Source organism: Notolepis coatsorum (assembly GCF_963971535.1).
Source record: "Notolepis coatsorum genome assembly, chromosome: 11".
NCBI lineage: Eukaryota > Metazoa > Chordata > Actinopteri > Aulopiformes > Paralepididae > Notolepis > Notolepis coatsorum.
In genome coordinates this window covers 78,418,027-78,439,808 of record NC_140175.1, presented here as the reverse complement: position 1 = coordinate 78,439,808, position 21,782 = coordinate 78,418,027, and the positions used below count along the sequence as shown (strand labels likewise).

At 39.7% G+C, this 21,782-nt stretch overlaps 1 protein-coding gene across 1 annotated transcript in view; it reads left to right on the top strand.

The window, feature by feature from the left end:
* Window positions 1–21,782, top strand: part of smarcb1b (SWI/SNF related BAF chromatin remodeling complex subunit B1b) — a 76,838-nt gene that overhangs the window by 33,086 nt on the left and 21,970 nt on the right. Inside the window, exons 5-7 of the mRNA XM_084324450.1 lie at window positions 8,074–8,201; window positions 14,634–14,800; window positions 17,432–17,622. Of these exons, the coding sequence (XP_084180576.1) occupies window positions 8,074–8,201; window positions 14,634–14,800; window positions 17,432–17,622 (486 nt within the window). The remainder of the gene's footprint in view (window positions 1–8,073; window positions 8,202–14,633; window positions 14,801–17,431; window positions 17,623–21,782) is intronic.

Here is a 21,782-nt window from a genome sequence, read left to right as displayed (position 1 = left end):
GTTCCCCTTCTTTGCAGGGCTATAACTTTTAAAATTCTATTGCTACATTGCCATTATTATGGCCCATTCAATGTCCTATATGTATTGTTCAGGGTGTAGCAACGTTAAACTTTTTCATTCACATATTCATACAAAAATATGGTCTAAAGTATAAGTATGTTTTTATCGTTTTCTGCAGCTTTCTTCAGAACTTGATTTATAGCCCCAAATGCATTATATTGATGATGAAATATAGTTTGGTAGCGATCGGCGCGAGATGAAAAATTTCAACTGGACGTACTTCTAGAATGATCTACGTATGATCTGATGATGACCGGATGGGCGGGGGATCATTTATAATTCCGTGGGCAGCGTTAGATGATTCATCCAGAGTGGGTCATATGTTCATCATAGCAGTTTATATGGAATAAGTTAGAAAATAACGCTGAATCTTACCGTATGTTCCTCGCGCCGTTGGCCGATCAGCGTGGAGTAGACCGTTTTCGATTATGGGATGTTGATCCTGATGAACCATTTCCAGGTTGTATAATACTATATACGTCCAAATAACGTTGTTTATTGAGTTAGGGCGAGCGATTGATCATCCAGTGTGTTGAGATGGAGTCCGGCTACCGATCGCGAGTGCCCGGAGCACATATGGATGAGCACTTCCTGTTTGACGCGCCCCTCCCTCTTGGCTGATCTGCCGATCGGCCACCAGATGGCGCTCTCGAACCGTTAGACAGTTGAGTGGAGCTCACCAGTACATCTCAGGGCTCCGGAAAGGAAATATGATTTCGATGACAGATTTTTGAAATATTGATATCAAAGACGAGTTACGGCGTCTTCGGCAGAATGAGCATGGCTAGGAATGACGTCTTAACTCGTCCCCGGCGATCATAGTGTTAAACTAAATATGTCGTGATTTAGGCATTTCTTCCTCGTACATACATGCATGTAATACACTAAGGCAGTTGTACTTGCCTAAATCATGCGATCGCCATCTGTGTATGTAACGTTAAAATGCACAAATCACACTAGTGAGTTAGGCAGATGGGGATTTTTTAACATAACAAGCGTTCTGATTGGCTGAGAACATAGGCACTAAACAGTGTGAGGAGATTACAGTTAGGCAGAAATCTCAATTTGGCCAAAAAATTACTTGGGCAATTATCGTATGAGGCTAACAATATACCAGACTGGTGTATCGATACAGCAATATATCACAATAGTTTGCATGCTGATATTATATTGATACAGTGACGGCAAGTATCAATATTTATTAAAAAAAAAAAATATATATATATATACTGCAATAAAAATGATAGGAATGAGGTGTACAGACAAATGTCATCTTATTAGATTAAACACATTTTCTACATGATGAAAACACCACTGTGGTTAGTTTGTGGCTGTACTGTAGTTGGGTTGAGCTCAGTAGTGGACTACTGACATAGCTGATATTACCCAGATGGGCACAGTTAGAAAAGAATGTGGACATGAGGGGAAAAAAAGGAAAATGATCACTTCTATAATAAAAGCGATAAGAGAACTAGAAGTACAGTACAGTCAGGTCTATGTATGGAGGACTTAGAATCCGGTTCTGTGCTGATTGCAATACGTTAAGTCAAGTGTTCCTTTATTAACTAACCCCCTGGGGAAATTCAGATGTCATAGCAGCATGGGGGAGGGGGAGTACAGGCAGAAGAGGTAATAATAAAAGAACATAGTAATAATGATAATGGTGATAACAGTAGAGCAATGGCAGGATTCAATCAGTCAGTAATAATAGTAATACACTCCAAATACAACTCCAAAACGTTCCTGTAAACATGTGACCTGTGTATTTACCACATGGAGAAATAATAAAAATGTCTAATAATTAGACATTTTAGTTTTCTAAGCAGATATATACTCTTTTTAAAAATGTTGCCGAACCACTGCTGCCTGTGCGCAGTCATTTCATCATCTCAAAAGCCCAGTTTTTCAAAAAACAACAAAAGGGTATTTGGAGTGTATTTCGTGATGGTTGGGAACTAGGCTACACTGGCACACCTACTTCCAGTGAATGACGATAAGCTAGGCTAACAGTGCGGCTGTTCCCTAAGCCTAATGCATGCACAGAGAAGAAAAGGGTATGTATCTGCTTGTCTAACTCCAGGGTAGATGGCAAATAAGCTAATTTCCCAAAAAGTTGGCATGTTCCTTTAAACATTATGTTAATATAGCAGTGGTCATACCATACCACCAGTTAAACATTATGTTAGTATAGCAGTGGTCATACCGTACCACCAGTTAAACATTATGTTAATATAGCAGTGGTCTTACCATACAACCAGTTAAACATTGTGTTAATATAGCAGTGGTCTTACCACACCACCAGTTAAACATTATGTTAATATAGCAGTGGTCATACCATACCACCAGTTAAACATTATGTTAGTATAGCAGTGGTCATACCGTACCACCAGTTAAACATTATGTTAATATAGCAGTGGTCTTACCATACAACCAGTTAAACATTGTGTTAATATAGCAGTGGTCTTACCACACCACCAGTTAAACATTATGTTAATATAGCAGTGGTCTTACCACACCACCAGTTAAACATTATGTTAATATAGCAGTGGTCTTACCATACAACCAGTTAAACATTGTGTTAATATAGCAGTGGTCTTACCACACCACCAGTTAAACATTATGTTAATATAGCAGTGGTCTTACCACACCACCAGTTAAACATTATGTTAATATAGCAGTGGTCTTACCATACCACCAGTTAACACCTTCCGTGCCGCGGGTCCGGTGCCCCGGAACCCTGTTGCGTGCCAACGCCCACTTCAATGATAGAGCTCTCATATTTGCGAACGCATAAACTATATCTTAAATTATGGCTATGTGTATAATATGGCTGTCGCTTATCAATGACTTGTTTGCAGTCAACATTGTCGAAACGGATTGTTTTTTAATCGGTTCATTTCCTTTTTATACCATTTTGAAAAACTTTTTTTTTTTTTTTTTTTTTGTATTATTATTATTGCAAAACAAAATTATTAAAAGTCAGTACTCAACACACAATGCATAATGAAACTAACAATTAAGATGGCTAAAATGACATGCAAGCACAGAAACGGAAAGCAAAAAAAGTATATAATAATACTTTACAGTATACAGTGTATATCCAACGAAATTACCAATTATACCAATGTCTTATACAGGATATACCCCTAATACCTGTTATCTAAAACCCTACACACATATGCTCCAGCTCGAACCCCCCCCTCCCGGACCCCTCTTTGGATAGTACCTCCATTATCCCTCGCTCCTAACCAGACACTACCATTATAAGCTAGCTTTTATTCTCTCCACCACTTCTAACCACATTGACATTTTGGATTCATTGAGACCCAGAATTCTTGCTGTAGATATTTCTTGATAAATCACATCGAGATATGTAAGAAACCAAACTTTCCGGCACATTTTTTCCGGTTGAAACCAGCGTGATGCGATCAGCTTTTTAGCTACTGTGATACCCGATAAAACCAATCTCTTTAGCTGTGGATTTACTGCAAACTCAAAAACATCATTCAATAGTAATACAGAGGGGTGTACAGGTATATTCCAAGACACGAGTTTTGATAATTGTTGGGTCACATCTTTCCAAAATGCCTTAACTGGTGGGCAGTCCCAATACATGTGCATAAATGTCCCTTCGTCTCCATTTGTACATTGGGAGCATTTGGAGTCTTGTTTAAGACCCATTCTGTTCAGTCTTATAGGAGTCAAGTATGTCCTGTGAATATAGTTAAGATTGATTTGTTGATGGTCCGGGTTCCTTGATGTAAGTCGGACATTTGCCCATGCTCCTTGCCAATCAAAGTCACTTTCCAGGTCTGGTATATCCCTCCTCCAGACAGAGTCTAGTTGGAGGGTTTCATATGAGGACGTTAGTAATTGATGATAAAAACCTGAAACAAAACCTCTCGATGTCTCTCTTTCATAGAAGAATTTGTGGTATCTGTGGTGTTCAATTGGTATGTCTAATGGAACACCGTGAGACTTCAAACATAGCCGTAACTGTATGTAAAAAAGCCATGTGGACTTGGTGAGATAAAATTTTGTGCATATTTCTCCATAACTACAAAAACCCTGGTTGTTAAAAACATCCCCTAATGAGTGTATGCCTTGCTCTTCCCATATAGGGAATCTTATAGGTCGTTTTTCAATTAAGAGTGCATTGTTATTGAATAAAGGAGTGTGATTGTGCCATTTTTGTGGGTTAGGATATTTTTTTTGTGTTTCACGCCATATCCGGATCGCATGGGTAATTATGGGGCCAAATTTCCGTTCACAGTGCTTGATTGGTAGTTTAGTGTATGCTATGTCCTTCAGTCTATGTGGGGCTACTATGTTTTCTTCCAATTTTCTCCAGGATACTAATGCTTGGGGATCAAACCATGTTGTCAATGGTCTTAATGTGTACGCCTTAAAATAGTGGAAAAAATCTGGAAATGCCATGCCACCATCTGCTTTATTTCTTTGTGCGGTGGATCTTTTTATACGTGGTGGTTTGTTATTCCAAATAAATTTGTATGTGGAGGAGTGTAATCTTTTCCAGTAACCCTCTGGAGGGGGTAACGGTAGCATTGAACTGAAGAAGTTGATTCTAGGTAGTACATCCATCTTAAGTATTGATATCCTTGCCTGTACTGAGTTTTTAAGTTTTGCCCACCTATCAAGGTCGTCTTTGATTTTGTTTTGTATTTTTGTGTAATTGTGCTTCACTGTTTGTCTTATGGTGGGGAATATTTCCACTCCCAAGCATCTAAAATGTTTTACCATAGGTATCTCACCTGGGAGGGTTATATCTTTTTTTGCAGGGGTGTTAAGTGGAAGGAAAGCCGACTTCGGCCAATTTATCTTAAATCCCGATAAATCACCAAAGTTCTCAATCAACTTGAGTAGATGAGGCAATGTGGTGTTGGAGCTTTGCATGAACAATATTACGTTGTCCGCATATAAACAAATTTTATGTTGTGTGCCCTTGATTACGATTGGTTCTATGGATTGGGATTGTCTTATATATTGTGCTAAAGGCTCTAATGATAGATCGAATAGTCCGGGACTAAGAGGGCAACCCTGTCTGGCTGAGCGTGATACCGGAAAGATTTTGGAGATGATTGTACCTGTTGTAATCATGGCCGATGGGTCTTTGTATAATACTTTAATCATATCAATGAATCCTTTTCCTAACCCCATCCTTTCTAATACTGCCCATAGATACGACCATTCCAGCCTGTCAAAGGCTTTCATAGCATCCAGGGACAGCATCGCCTTAGGTATGGTGTCATCCTTGTCTGCATCTAGTACGTGCAGTATTCGTCTTATGTTATCAGTGATCAGGCGACCTCTTATGAAGCCAGTTTGGTCCGGATGAACTAAAGACGTCATATGCTTTTGTAATCTGATGGCTAATACCTTAGAGTACAGTTTGATATCGGTTCCGAGGAGGCTTAAGGGTCTGTAACTACCGCACTCGGTGGGGTCTTTGTCTTTTTTGAGAAGGACTGTTATGAGTGCAATATTGTCGTTTTTATGGAAGTTCCCCTCCTTGACTGAGTATAAGATCATATTTAGTAATAAGGGTCCAATTATGTCCCAACAAGAAAGGTACATTTCTGGTGGGATACCGTCTCTTCCAGGAGCCTTACCACTTTGCATTTCGGATATGGCCTTCTTGAGTTCCTCTAGTGTGATCGGTGTTTCTAACTGTTTAGCGTCATCCTCTGAAAGTTTAGGGAGAATAATTTGATTAAGATATGTGTCCATTTTGTTTTGATCGTAGGTCGTTTCTGATTTATATAAGTCGGAGTAGAATTCTTTGAATGTATCGTTTATTATTTCTGGGTCTGTTTCAAGTACTTGTTGTGCTCTAATGGTAGTTATATCTGCAAATTTTGCATTCATTCTTAATCGCATGTCTAATAGGTGACTAGGTTTAGAACCTTGGGAGTACTGCTGTTGTCTTGTGCTGCGTATTTGTATTTCCGATTGTTGTCTGTATATGGCATTGATCTCTATTTTTAGTACGTTAACTTGATTTTCTAGTCTAGTTGAGTTGTTGTATTTTAAAGAATTAAATAACGTTGAGTAAAGCGTTTCCAGTTCAGACAGTTTTGTGCATTGATTCTTGCGCATTTTGGAGGAAAAGCTATCAGTGAAATCCTTGATCATTCCCTTTACCGACATCCATATTATTCTGGGGTCTTGCACCGAGTTTGCATTCTCCCGTAGGAATACTATAAGAGCTTCTTTGAGTTGTGTAATGAATTCCTTGTTGTTAAGCAGCAACGAATTAAAACGCCATCTTGGGGCTTGGGAAGATAGTATACCAAATGTTCCTTTTAGGAGTAAATAACAGTGATCTGATAGTGCATTGGGTATCATTTCCACTTCATATTTATCAAATAGTCTCGGGGATGCAAAACTCGTTTTTTGAAAGTTTCAGGAAAATATAAAGATTCTGTGATAATCGCCCTTTGCTGGAATATACTGGAATACACAAAAAACGTGGTCATTTTTCGGCCTATTTATGAATCGTTTTCAAATAAACGCTAGATTATTGATAGTATATGTGTACTTATGCACGCTATAGAAGCGGGCTGAAAAATCGATTATCCACTTCCTGATCAGCACGCACACACACACACATAGGGCCCACGTTGATATCTCTGTGAAAAAAGCTCTGATTATCCTAAGACTGGTAAAATAGATTCCTTACCTCAGATCAGATGTTCTCCAAAAAGATTATTCCAATTCCTGATCGCCATTCCAAATATCGATCACACTTATTGATTGAGTATTGGCTACTGTGAATATATATTCCAGGCTGATTCCCGTCCCGCGATGACTTCCATGTTGAGCAGACAGCTTGCCAGCTCAAGGAGCCAGCTGGCTCCGCCTCTACATATCGACTGATCTAAGCGACTGACCTGCAGTTACACAGGGATAGACGATAGGGGGCGGTTTTTTCACATCTGAGCTCCTACAGGGGCTGCTGTACCAACGGGAGACTCGGTTGATGAAATATGAATTCAGATCGCTAATAAAAAAATAAAATGCTAATAAACGTTGTGGGCATTCAGGCATTGGGCTGATAAAACTAGATATGACGTCATGGGCACTGAAATTGTTAATATAGCAGTGGTCTTACCACACCACCAGTTAAACATGATTCAGAACCTTGTCACATGTTGCTGGCCAGTTCGGTTTTTCAGTTCAGAACCTTGCCTTGCGTTGCTGGCCAGTCCTGTTTTTCAGTTCCCAGGGTATTTGGGGTCAGTAATAAATGCTGAGCCCAGTCTGAGACAGAAAATCACGAGGACAGCGAGGCTCAATGTTGTTTACTTAAAGTGACTTGAGGGAACGCAGTTGGTCTGGTGTGTCAGGAGCAGTTCTCCTCATGCGCAGAGACGTTGAATCAACAAGTAAATTATTTAGCCGGTCGGTTCAAACATGAATCCCCTCTGGGTCCAAAACAAATTAACCACTGGCTCTTCTCCCCCAGTCTGGGGCCCTCAGCAGTAGTGATGAAATGTTTCTAAAGGCCCCAGACACACACACACGCGCACACACACACGCACACACACGCACCTACCTAGCTAAACATCTATTATAAAAAATTTGACAATTATTAAACATTTGACTCATAAAGAAAACAAGAAAGTTTGTATGGATGGAAACGGCAATACAAAAATAGAAGTAAGAAAATAAACGGAACATACCTACATACACATATATATATATATATATATATATATATATATATATATATATATATATATATATAAACATGCTTGTGAAATGTTTGGAAAACATTCTAAAAATGGATTTAGAAATCTTGCTGTGTATACTAGCTTAATTTCTTCCTGGTTAACTTTTTTACTCTTACTTTATTCATTGTTTATTGTACAGTATGCTAGCGACGACGAGCATTTCACTGCACATTGTACTTGTACGACGGAGTATGGGACAAATAAACCTTGATTTGATCGTTCAGTTTTGTTAACTGTGCATTCTTCTCTCGCCACCTAGCTTTGATGATCACGACCCGGCGGTGATCCATGAGAACGCGTCCCAGGCGGAGGTGCTGGTCCCGATCCGTCTAGACATGGAGATCGACGGACAGAAGCTGCGAGATGCCTTCACCTGGAACATGAACGGTACAGACTCTCTCCAGGGTTGGGCTCCAGATCACTTTCAATACAAAGTGGAAAAGGAAAACTGCTGACATTTGCCATGTACAGTGGAGTGGGTACATCCTTGCATGGTAACCCTTCTCGACCCATCGGTGGCCGACAGTGGGTACATCCCCGCACGGTAACCCTTCTCGACCCATCGGTGGCCGACAGTGGGTACATCCCTGCATGGTAACCCTTCTCGACCCATCGGTGGCCGACAGTGGGTACATCCCTGCATGGTAACCCTTCTCGACCCATCGGTGGCCGACAGTAGGTACATCCCTGCACGGTCGGTAACCCTTCTCGACCCACCTTTTGACCACTTCCCCAATCCCAGCCGCTGATGTTTGCACCTAATGTTGTTAGTTTCATGAGAATAGCGCCACCAGGTGGAGGCCAGATGACACAGGCCTCCTTGTTATTGTAAGGCTAACAAATAGGGCTTTACCGAATAGTTCAAAGCTTCGAAGCTTCGTTCATAATGTTGACATTCAAATTCTAAATCAACATTTTATTTTTTATAGTCTTTTTTTTTATTATTACATTTATAAAATCATTTTATTATATATATATTTGTTTTATGTGTATTCATTCTGTTTAAACCAATGGGGTTTTTCTTCACAGTTGCAGATAAAGATTAGGCTACACTAATAATATTAGTATTATACTATTATAGTATATGACTCGTCATAAAAATTTGAATAAAACATATGTCATAAATGATGTAGCCTATCTGCATCCGCTTGGCACTCGGCGCTCCATCAAGACGTCACCATCACTTTCGTACCAACCGTGCCCTTATTGGGTTATTTATGTTGACGAAACTGATGAGTTATATTCATTAAAGAAAGTTGATTTAATAAAAGAAAAAGACTAATTTAATCAGATTAATCACTTTATTCAAATTGAGGATTTAGTTTGAGGATATTTATATATAAAAGAAAAAATGACATTCGAAGCTTAGTTCGAATACTTCAATAGACGCTTCAAATGTTAAAAAATTACATTCGGTACAGCCCTACTAACAAACGTCAAGTTTGGTGGAAATCGGAAAAGTAACAAATCACTTCCTGTTTACCGTGTTTTTCAGAAATTTGATTGGAATCTGGGTTGTCATAATGGTTTTCATTATCAATTATATGAATTACGTATTTAAAGTTAGTCCCCAGATTCCACACAGCAAATCTGTTGAGAATTGGGTGAATAGGTGAGTAGGGAAAACATGTTAAATGGCAGAAATTCCAATATGGTGGAGTTCATAGGTCCTTACAGCAAATGATGAGGTCCATGATGAGGCACAGTTCTGGATTTTCACAACTGTATGACTAATGGATCAGGAGATACACTAATTCGAAAATGTAAAGTTTGGCCTGATGGTGGCACTAGTGGAAAGGTTGTGCTGTCACCAAAATCAATAGGTTTCTTCCTCTATTGGTCATGAATGTGCACCGCAAATTTGAAGAGATTTGAATGAAAGCTATTTGAGTTATCACATTCACACTTCGGTGGTCGGGGTGAATCTTACATCTCTTGTGTTAACGAACCATGATGCAACACCCCCATCTAGCCATTACGAATATATGTCAACCCCACAGTTCGCAGGATATCAATAACCCTGTCAATGATGCTGGTCAGAGAGAAGAGATGTGGACAAAAAACTAGAGATAAATGGCCTACGGCAAATTAAACGAAAGAATGGCAGACGGTTAACAGGTATCTGATAATGGTGTTAGATGGACTTAAAGGAACAGTGGTAAATACAGGGAACAAAATAACTGGGTGCCCATCGCCAAATGCGTGTAGATTTACCGTCTGGCATCTAAAAATAATAGTCTGCCCACCAGCTGGCGTGTAATTCATATCGATACTCTTATTTTGAAAATCCTGTGCGGGTCTCATTGACGCCCCAAGCGCAGATCCAGTCATAATATCTGGGCTCCGGCAGCTAGCAACGTTCAGGTTAATATGATACTCTTATTTTGAAAACCCTCTAGCAACTCCGCGAGTCATATGATATCCGCCCAGTCCGTGTTGTTTCTTGAAAACAGAGCAGCGTTGTAAACAGAGCAGCGTTAACACAGCAGTGCGCCTACAGGCGCAAAATAAGTCTGTGATGTTTTTTTTCTTCTCACAACGAGTCCAATGCAGCTACATGCTTTGCACCGTCGCCATTCCTTTATGCCCACATCGCCCAAAATTAACATTTATGTACCAATCACTACAACGTTAACGTCAGCTAACAAGCTAATCCTGATGATCAGACGAGGCAGAGCCACAGTAAACAGCACTGAGGAAAGGGAAATGGGGGGGGGGGGGGCACTCTCCCCTTCCCTGTGTGTGTGTGTGCGTGCGTTTGGAAAGACGACGGAGTCACTCAGGACAGGAGTATATTATAGTAAACTGAGGATTACTGAGGATGGACAGATAATTAGGGATGCACGATATTGCTTTTTTGACACCGATACCAATAACTTTATGCTCCTCAAGCCGATAACCGATATCGATAACCGATATTTATTGTATTATAATTTTTTTTTAATGTATATATTTTTTTTGATAACTTTTTTTTTCAACATGAAACAAAACATATCACAAGACAATAATAATACATAAAAAGACTTCCCAGGACAATAACTTAACACCAACTTAAATGTGACCTAACCAGACAACAAACAAAAGCCAAGACAACAGTTTTGACTGATAAAGTGACCATATTTATTTTTCCAAATGAAAATTCACAATCCGTCAACAGCTTGTGGTGCATCCAACCTAAGACGCTCAAAGCTTTTTGTTCTTATTTTTTCAAAGCGGAGCCTTGAAAAAGAGGCTTTGAGTGGACACATCACCACCTCACATCACCACCACAACAACGGGTCACCTGCGGCATCACCACCGCCACGGTGTTGGGGGCCCGCGACGACGGCGCGAGCACGCTTGTACCTATTGCGAGTCGTTTGCTAAATTAAAGAAGTTTGACAGAAATGTCCCAAGGACTCAAGCCGCTAGCTAGAACGGAACGAAATAGAAACGAATAGGGTGAGTGAGAAAGGGCCCTAAGCAGTCCTTGGTGGTGCAAATTAACCTGGCTACTACGGAGCAATAAGTGACTGCGTATTCAACCAAGGGTTGCATCACAGCCACGAAAGGGGCTAGCTTTGCTTAGCTCCTCGCGTCGTCGTGGGCTTCTAAGTTAACACAATAACACACCGTTGTGGCGGTGGTGATGCCGCAGATGACCCGTCGGGCTGGATGTATTGCAAGTTGTTGCCCTTTTCCCTCCTTGTGGAACTTCTGCATTGCATTTATTACAAATAGCAAGCGATCTTTTTCCTCTGAAACTCCGAGTACCGACGCGGCCATCTTTGTTGTTAACGTTAACTTGCGTGGCTACGTCACAGCCAAGAAAGGGAGCGCTGGATTTGTGTAAAACGCCCTGTTCCTAAACCACACGCTGTCAGTCGTAGCACAGTACTGACAAAACGGGAGGAGCCTACAGTCAAAACAAACTCACTTCATTCCAATTCACCCACACCGCATTTTTTTTTACCAAAAAAAATTGAGAGGAGTGGAAGTTTGAAGACAGACTACAATATGATGCGGGGGTGGTGAGTTGAAACACTGTGTGTGTGTCCCGACCCCACTTCTATGTTTCAATAAATTATTTGCATTTAAAACTATTAACGCTGACTCATTCCTTCAGTCCACTCAAAATTATGCTAATATTCCTTATGTTGTTTATGATATTAATTGAAAATAGCATATGAGAGTATTATATGTAATAATAACACATGGCGATATACTAAAAAGCTATTTATAATTTTTGGCTAGTAAAAAATCTGCCCGGCTGGTACTTTTAAAAATCTACCAGCCAAATGGCTGGTAAGTCAAAAAGTTAAGTTTGTTCCCTGGGTAAATACATTAGAGAAAATGGGAGACATTACTTATAGTAAAATAGAAAATAAATAGAGAATTTAATCAAGGAGAGGAGACCCTTAAGAAAGCAGTGGAGAAAGGAGTCAGTAGATGAGAAAGAGAGAATTAATGTTTTGCAGGAAGGGCTAAGAAGTCTGTTAGCAGTACTCAGGAGGGCAGAACAACTTCGGAGGAAGAAAAAGAAGAAGGAGCGAGTCAGGACAGCATTTTATAGTGATCCATTTTAAATTGTTAAAGGAAGCTTCAGCCAAGGAAAGGGAGGGGAGGGGGCAAGGGATATTTTTTATTTTATTTTTTAAGTACTCTGATAGAGAAATGTGCCTTCCTCCAGATATACCACCGTTATATTAGGAGAGATAGAGTATATGATGGATCTTAGGCCACCAAGGTGGAAGGTAGTGGAAACTAGTAAGACATGCAAAGGCTTCTTCAGGTCCAAATAGAGTCCCCTACTGGGTTTATAAAAGTGTGTCTGATGTTCTCAGATTCTTTTGGAGGTTATTGAATCATGTGGGATAAACAGGTTAGACCAGGGGTTGGCAATCTGTGGCACTTTAGCCAATCAGCTGCGGCTCCCTGGCCCAAAAAAAATAATACGTTTTCTTTCTTTTTTGTTCTCTTATTTTGGAGATCGATGTCATACTGTGACACTGAAATGAAAAAATATTTCATCAACTGAAATATTTAGTCAACAAAAATATTTCATCAACTAAAATATACAGTACGTCACACCCCGCGCCTCTCCCTGCCGTCTGCAAGTGGCTAATCTTGAGTTTCCGACCCCCCAGTAAGCTAACCATGGATAAATCCAAAAAAAGAAAATAGAGGGTTTAATTCAGCGTGGACAGTTTAATTTGCTTTCACGACTAACGTTGCAGGCTTACCTGTATGCCTGATATGTGGTGCGAAATTTGCGAACAACGAAAAATTTACTTTTTATTTTATAGATTTTCCACAAATAAGGGAAGGACTCAAATAGAGCTGCATAGTTCAGGGTTTTATTTCAAAGTAGGTCTACAGATGCCAGTCTTTTTTCTCCTTTTCTGTGTTTTATTTCAAAGTAGGTCTACACATGGTAGTCTTTTTTCAAAGTGGACTACTTTTTATTTTATAAATGTTCCACAAATAAGGGAAGGACTCAAATACACCTGAATAGTTCAGGGTTTTATTTCAAAGTCGGTCTACAGACAGCAGTGTTTTGTCTCCTCGTCTGTGTTTTATTTAAAAATAGGTCTGCACAGCCAGTCTTTTTTCTCCTCTTCATAAGAGTTTGAGGTTTTCCTTTGTTATAACAGGTAAAAACAGCAATAATAAGTAAATCTTTTTCTTTTTGTTGCTTTATAATTCCATTAATGCAACAAACTGTGTGCTATAAGTATAAAGTATAATAAATCGCAAATTACTTTGGGTATGCAATTGTCAGGCGTTTTATGCTAAATGTGGGGTATGCTTGGGGATATATAAAACGTTATACACTGTGTTATCTTCATTTTAAGGGTAAATAGGTTGTGCGGCTCTCTGAGCATTTTATTTTGTGGGAGGGGAAAAGTGGCTCTTTTGATAGTAAAGGTTGCTGACCCCTGGGTTGGACCAAGAGCTTGGTGTAGGGGGAATCCTAATGCCCAAGGAAAAAGGGGACAGTTTCGGGCCATATCCCTCCTGAATATAGAAGGTAGTTCCTTTAGTAAAGTGGCACAGAGGCTAGCAAAGAAAGGAATAGTTTAATAGATATTGCAATGCAGAAAGCACAAATCACAGGTTTTTCAGGATGCATAGAACACACTAGCATGATATGGCACCATATTCAGACGGCAAAGATAGAGAAAAGAGATGTACACATTTTGTTTTTTAGTTTTCTTAAACCTGGTTTGGTTTGGTACCGCACAGCTTTATTTGGAGTGCTGTTGATTTCCTTAGAGTGCCAGGGTACAAGTGTTTGTAAACTTATGAAAGCATACTTCCAAGATATTATAATGTGTTTTGGTACTACACCGTTTTACACAGCATGGCAGAGACTAGAGATAGCCATTATGGCAGGGTGTACTAGCGTTCAAAGTGGGCTGCGCCTCCCACCATTTAGGCATTAGTGACATTGGTTGAAAAGGTTACTAGAGAGGTTATATGAGAATCTAAGGGAAAGTAATGGAGATAAAGTTTTACATAGATGAGGAGGAAATTCGATCTATACAGGACAGTTTGGGTATGTGGTATAATGGGGAGTTGAATGATAGTGAACAGATGTTGGCAAGATGTGGTAGAGGGGATAGGAAGGATACAGAAGTCGGGGCTTCCAGGCAAGTTGAAGTTATGGTGTTTGCAGTTTGTTTTATTCCCTAAGAGTTGATGTGGCCTTTGTCAGTATATGAAGTGCCAATATCAACAAGTATCTTATCCTTATAATTAGGGCACAAGTATCTTGTGTTTTATTGTGAAGTCAAAACATCACATGTTGATGATGTCATCATGTCTGTCGTCCTCCAGAGAAGCTGATGACACCGGAGATGTTTGCAGAGATCCTGTGTGACGACCTGGACCTGAACCCCCTGGCATTCGTCCCGGCCATCGCCTCAGCCATTCGCCAGCAGATCGAGTCCTATCCCACCGACAGCCTACTGGACGAACAGACGGACCAGAGGGTCATCATCAAGGTGAGAGCACTAGACCCCGCTCCCGGACACCCTGTCAGGGACACCTCCACCTGGAGGACCCTGCTGGCCTTGGGTCCGAATTGAATCCCACCAGAACCCTCTCTCCTGTGTGTCTCCCAGCTGCAGCATGTACCGTAATTTTCGCACTATAAGCCGCACCTGAATATAAGCCGCAGCAGCTAAATTGAATGATGTGTACATATATAAGCCGCACTGGACTATAAGACGCGCAGGTGTTGTTTAATTACCATATGTAATTAGCATTGGGACACAATACTGTCGGACAAATAACAAGAATTAACTAATTTACAAGTTGTATTAAGTTTAGCAAATAAGGGAACAGATGAATAACATTTCAATGCAGTCAAAAAAGCAATATTTCGATTTTTACATTTTCGGTTTGGTCACGTCGAGTCACATATAAGCCGCACCGTTATATAAGCCGCAGGGTCGAAAAATGGGGGGAAAAGGCGCGGCTTATAGTCCGAAAATTCCGGTAAATCATGTAAAAAAATAAGTGAATTTTTTTAAGTACGATTTTATTCCAGATAACTACCTGTATCTAATGTTAGACTCATGTCAAATAACATTCACAAAAGTTGAACCATGACCTCAAAATGGAATTTGGTATCAAACTTGAAAATGTGTGTTGTTAAACCCCTACAGCAGGGGTTCTCAAACTTTTTTATACCACAACCCCATTTTATTTAGGATTTCTTTTGGCGACCCCACACTTAAAGGAAAACTCCAACATTTTGGGAAATTAGCTTATTTAACATCTTCCCTGGAGTTAAACAAGAAGATACATACCCTTTTTGTCTCTGTGCATGCATTAGGCTTAGGGAACAGCCGCTCCGTTAGCTTAGCTTCATCCCTGGAAGTGGGTCAGAGTTGTAGCCTGACGTTCCCTACAGTGCCCTACAGTCACGAAATACACTCCAAATACAACTCCAAAACGTTCCTGTAAACAAACTAAACATGTTGTGACCTGTGTATTTACCACGTGGAGAAATAAAAAATTATTGAATTCGACAATTACGTTTTCTAAGCAGATATACTCGGAACTAACAGTATTCCAATGGCTGGTTTTGATAGGCTGCTAGCTAACGGAGCTAACCAACAAACACCGGGCGGACACTAAAGTAAATAACGAGAGCAATGACTTCCTTTCTGGGAGGTTTCAAAATAAAAGCGACGTCTATAGCAGCGGAATACATTTATTTTGTACATTATCTAACGTTAACACAAACCTAAACTAACGTTACAACTAACCTAAAGTTAGTTTAGGTTCGTATTAACGTTAGATAATGTACAAAATAAACGTATTCCGCTGAATGAGAATGTAAACAAACACGGCTTCCACGTAGAAATCACTGACTGCGCTCAGAGAGGAGTCGTTCGGCAAAAAATTGTTCAGAGTATATCTGCTTAGAAAACGTAATTGTCGAATTCAATTATTTTTTATTTCTCCACGTGGTAAATACACAGGTCACAACATGTTTACAGGAACGTTTTGGAGTTGTATTTGGAGTGTATTTGGTGACTGTAGGGCACTGTAGGGAACGTCAGGCTCTAAAACCCCCCCACTTCCAGTGATGAAGCTACGCTAACGGAGCGACTGTTCCCTAAGCTAAATGCACGCACAGAGACAAAAAAGGTATGTATCTTCTTGTCTAACTCCAGGGAAGATGTTAAATAAGCTAATTTCCCAAAATGTTGGAGTTTTCCTTTAAGACATCTTCCCCACGCGTTGGGGACTCACAGTGAACTTGTCGTAGATTCTGTCTTAAGTCGGTTCCAAGATAAGTCTTCCAAGAGAACTCTTTGGAAAATATTCGGGAATGAGACCCATTGTTCTTCTATACAATTCTGTCGGCCAAGGAGGATTCGGCCCTGATCTGCCCCCTAGTGGATAGACCTTTCAACCCTCCAGGTACACGCAAAATATGCAGGCAAGTATGTGAACAATTCCGTTCACAACACAGCCACTTGTACGTTAAAAGCAAGTATACCAAGACCCTAACCCATCCTAGGGCTGTCACTTTAACAAAGAAAATCTAATTCGAAATTCGTTGCAGAATTGTAGACATGTTCAAATGTGTTAAAATAAAAAAAAACTGGCGGCTGGGTGGCGCAGCTGACTAAGCGCTCGTCACCAACGCGAGAGACACTGGTATCGAATCCGGGAATTGGGAATTGTCATAATGACTAACATTGGGAGGGGAGAAAAACGGAAAAAGAAAAGGGGGAAAAAGATAATAATAAAAAATTTTAAAAAAAAAACTAAAAAAAGTCTAAAGTTTGGGCATTTTTACCATGGTATGTTTTGTATCATTCTTTTCAGCACAATATCCACCTATCTGACCTGACCGTTAATTATTTTTTTAATAATAATATTATAATTCTTTTTTTTCTTCGAATTTCTCCCTTCATGTTCGAATCTTGTGTTTTTATGTAAATTTGAAATGAAATTCGGAAATAATGTGACAGCCCTAACCCATACCGGCCCCGGGTCAGGGCTGGGATCATGGGGCTTGGGTAGACCTGTGAAGACCTCTAGTCTGTACCTCAGGTGTGGTGTAGACTTGTGAAGACCTAGTCTGTACCTCAGGTGTGGTGTCTGCTCCTCAGCTGAACATCCATGTGGGGAACATCTCTCTGGTGGACCAGTTTGAGTGGGACATGTCCGAGAGGGAGAACTCGCCTGAGACCTTCGCCCTGAAACTGTGCTCTGAGCTGGGGCTAGGAGGAGAGTTTGTCACCACTATTGCCTACAGCATCAGAGGACAGCTCAGCTGGCACCAGAGGACGTACGCCTTCAGGTAACTTCACGCACACACTTCAACATCAAACTTCAAATTACTTTATTTTCCTTTCGGAACTTCATTTGTGCAGTGGTTAAAATACAAACATACAGTCACAATACATAGACACTCGCCACTATAAAAAAAACACCAGCTTCGTTAAAACTACAGTAAAAAGACCTATATAAAAAAACACCAACTACATTTGTTTATTAGCAAAGGATCCCCATTAGCTGACGCCACGTCTTCCTGGGGTCCGAGACAACATTACAACATATACATTACAATTAAAACATAATACAATTAAAACATAGCAAGACGTACCAACGGAGGAAACGCAACATAGCAAGACGTACCAACCGAGGAAACACAACAACATTAACACACAAACAAATTATATCTAAATATATACAAATCAAAGGTAACATATTGCATTACTCAACATTATCAATATTGGCTCATGTAAGATTTTAATTTATTTTTGAAGCTTGCTACACCTATTATGTCACTTGGAAGACAATTCCATGCCCTGATAGCCCTATATAAAACTGTTCTTTGCATACTGTTAGTATGTGCATGGGGTAGAATAATCTGGCCTCTACTTGCCCCTCTGGTAAAATGCATCTGCACATTTGAGCTGTAAATTATTTTATCCGTGATATATTTAGGACTGTGGGTTGTGATGACTTTATGAAAACAAATTAATTAAGTTGGCAGAAAGTCTTTTCTCAACACTCCGCCAACTAAGACAACACTAGTCCTATATGAACAACCAAGAACGAGTCTTGCTGCCTTATTTTGTACCACTTGTAACCTATTTAGCAACTGTTTTGAAGCAGAAGCCCACACTACAGAACAGTAATCCAAGTGGCACAAAACCAAAGCACAAACAATCTGATTAAACAATGCAAATGGAAGGAATGGTAGCAACAGCTCTACCCATTTTAAAAACAGTTTTGTTTATGTGATCAGACCATGATAAAGTACTATCAAGCCAAAGGCCTAGAAGCTTAGTTTTTTCAACCTGCTGTATAGGTTGACCTGCAATTTCTAGAACCAATGTAGGTTTACGTGCCAATGTTTGATTGGTCCCAAAAAGCATACAAACAGTTTGATATGTTAATCACCAGCTTATTTGTTTTTATCCAGTCATATAAAATGTCCAATTCACCAGCCAAAACCTGATTAAGCTCAGAGTCTGTAGCTGCAGCATAATAAAGGGTTGAATCATCAGCATATAAAGTCAGACTAGCCTGATGAATAGAAAAATGCATATCATTAGTAAAAATAGAGAATAAGAGGTGCCCCAGGCAACTCCCCTATGGAACACCGCATTCTAACCCTCTACTGCCTGACAAAGCACCATTAAAATAGACCCTCTGAGACCTCGAGGACAAATAACTCCTGAAAAATAAAATTGCTGTTATTAAAACCATAGCAGATGAGTTTTTGTATTAAAAGATTGTGATCGATCACATCAAATGCGGCACTGAAGTCTAACATAATAGCACCCACCAGCATTGAACTGTCGATAGCTGAAAGCCAACTATCAGACATTTGTGTTAAAGCAGTACTGGTCGAATGACCGGCCCTGTATGCATGTTGGTGTACAGTTGTTATGTCATTAGCTGAAAAGTAGGCCTGGACTTGCTCAGACACAATCTTTTCCAGTAATTTACTGAGAACAGGTAAAATGCTAATAGGCCTACTGTTGGGACCTCCAAAAGGTAATTTAGCATCTTTAGGAAGTGGAATGATCTTTCTCTCCTTCCATAACAAAGGACACATGCCACTGATTAAACACCTATTAAAAATGTGACAGATTGGTGCAGAGATATGAGACGCAGCCATTCTTAACAATTTGCTATCCAGGTGGTCATTGCCAGTGGATTTAGAGACTGGTAGAGAGCGCAATAGCATATCCACAGTCACAATTAGGGCTGTCTTAAATACTTCGAAGCTTCGTTTGATGGCACGAGCTTCGAACATAAAAAAATAAAATCAACGAATTTTTTAAATATTTTTTGCCTCAAATCTTGCGCCTCCATTCCAATGAAACGAAAGTAAGCGGCGCCTTCCCGCCTCCATTCCAATAAAACGAAAGTAAGCGGCGCCTCGACTCCACCTCTCTACAACAAGCATGTGGAGATTATCTGTGTTGAAAACAACAAGGACATGTGCAGCAGACATGTCGACGAAGAAGTCATCAGACGTGTGGTTACACTTTAAAATATGCAAAGACAATGTCCAAAAAGCCGAGTGCCAGATATGCCAGAAGAAAATGGCATATCACAACTCTACAACAACTTTGTCAAATCACCTAAAAAAACGTAAGTATCGTTGTACACGACGGCGACGCCACACAAAACATTAATAAGGCTATGCCTATGCTGCTATGACTAAAGTGTTACCAAGTTGGCTAATTTAATTGTAATCATCTGCTTTTGTAGGTGCATTGTCTGATATAATTATAAATAATAAATTAAATATAATATAATTGTTTGCTTGATAGACGAAGGTTGCAACATAATTATGTAATGTCATGTCGTTGGCTGTGAGAGCAGCCCCACTGCACCCAGGCAGCGCAGCCGAGTGAAACCTTGTTGGCTGCGTCACAGTCACGAAAGGGGCTACTTAATTAATTAATCCAATCCACTTTATTTATAGAGCACATTTAAAAACAACAAAGTTTACCAAAGTGCTGTACAAGTCCCACAACATAAGATAATAAAAATAAAACAAATATTATAATTAAATCTCATTCAAAAACACAGTTTTTATCCTTCATAATGTGTTCTTTTATCAACACCTCAGAGTTATTATTGACAATATTATCCATTCCCTGCCTAAGCTTGGACACATTGTTTACAAAATAGTCATTAAAATAATCAGCAATGTGAAGAGGCTTTGTCAGATAAATACCACCATCTGATTCCACAAACGAAGCCAGGGCAGATTTTTTACCCATGATTTCATTCAGTACATTCCAGAATTTTTTACTGTCCCTACTGCTTTTGAGATTGTCTGCTTATAATAGGTTCTCTTACTTAATCTGTTAATTTTAGTAACCTGGTTTCTTAATTTACAGTAATGATTTCTATCTTCAATTAGACCTGATAAAAACAAAATCTTCTTGGCCTCATCTCTTTGCAACATTAAGTCCTTTAAAGAGTTATCAATCCAAGGAGCACATTTCGCTTTGACAGTGAACTTTTTTAAATGGGCATGTTTGTTAACAATTTTCATTAAATAATCCATAACTATATTTAGAGCTACCTCAGCATCATCTACAGACCTTCCACTGAACTGAACCAAGATCATCAAGAAAAGCCTCCTCAATACATTTCTTATAGGATCTTGTAAGTACAATTTTAGCACTGCCCTTGTAGTTTGGTTCTCCTGGAAACAGCAATAATATTATGATCACTGAAGCCAACTGGAATAGACACAGGTATGGAACACATTTCAGGATTATTAGTATAGATATGGTCTATACATTTGGAAGTGGTGATTCCATGACAATTAACAGATATCCTTGTAGGTAGAGACATAATTTGAAATAATCCACGGGTGTTTGTAATGGATTTCAGTTTGGTACTCAGATAACAATGATCTGAAAGCCAATCAACATTTATATCTCCCAATAAATACAATTCAGTCTATCCAACATATCACACAATCTATTGAAGTACCGGCTATCCGAGCTAGGGGGCCTATAACAGCAGCCAACCAATATGGGCTTTAGGTGTGGCAGCTGTACCTGCAACCAGATGGCCTCAATATCACTGATGTCAATGTAATTTAGTTGTTTTACCGGAAATAGATCACATATATAGATTCCCACTCCTCCCCCAAATCTGTTCCTGTCCTTTCTATACGAAGTAAAACCATCTATAGCCATACTAGAGTTAGATAGTCATCCAAATGCGTTTCTGACACAGCAAGAATATGTATCCTATTAGCCTGTAAGAAGAGAGCCAGCTCATGTGTCTTATTCCTAAAACTACATATATTAATGTGGGCAAAGATTAAGCCCTTCGGTAAATTGCCCATAGACATGATGTAGAAAATACCACACACATGTTATAAAAATATGTAAGAAACACCACAACGACTTCTGGTTTGCGACGTTCTGGTGAGCAGCCACATGAAAGAGCTCCCGGTCATTGAATATCAAA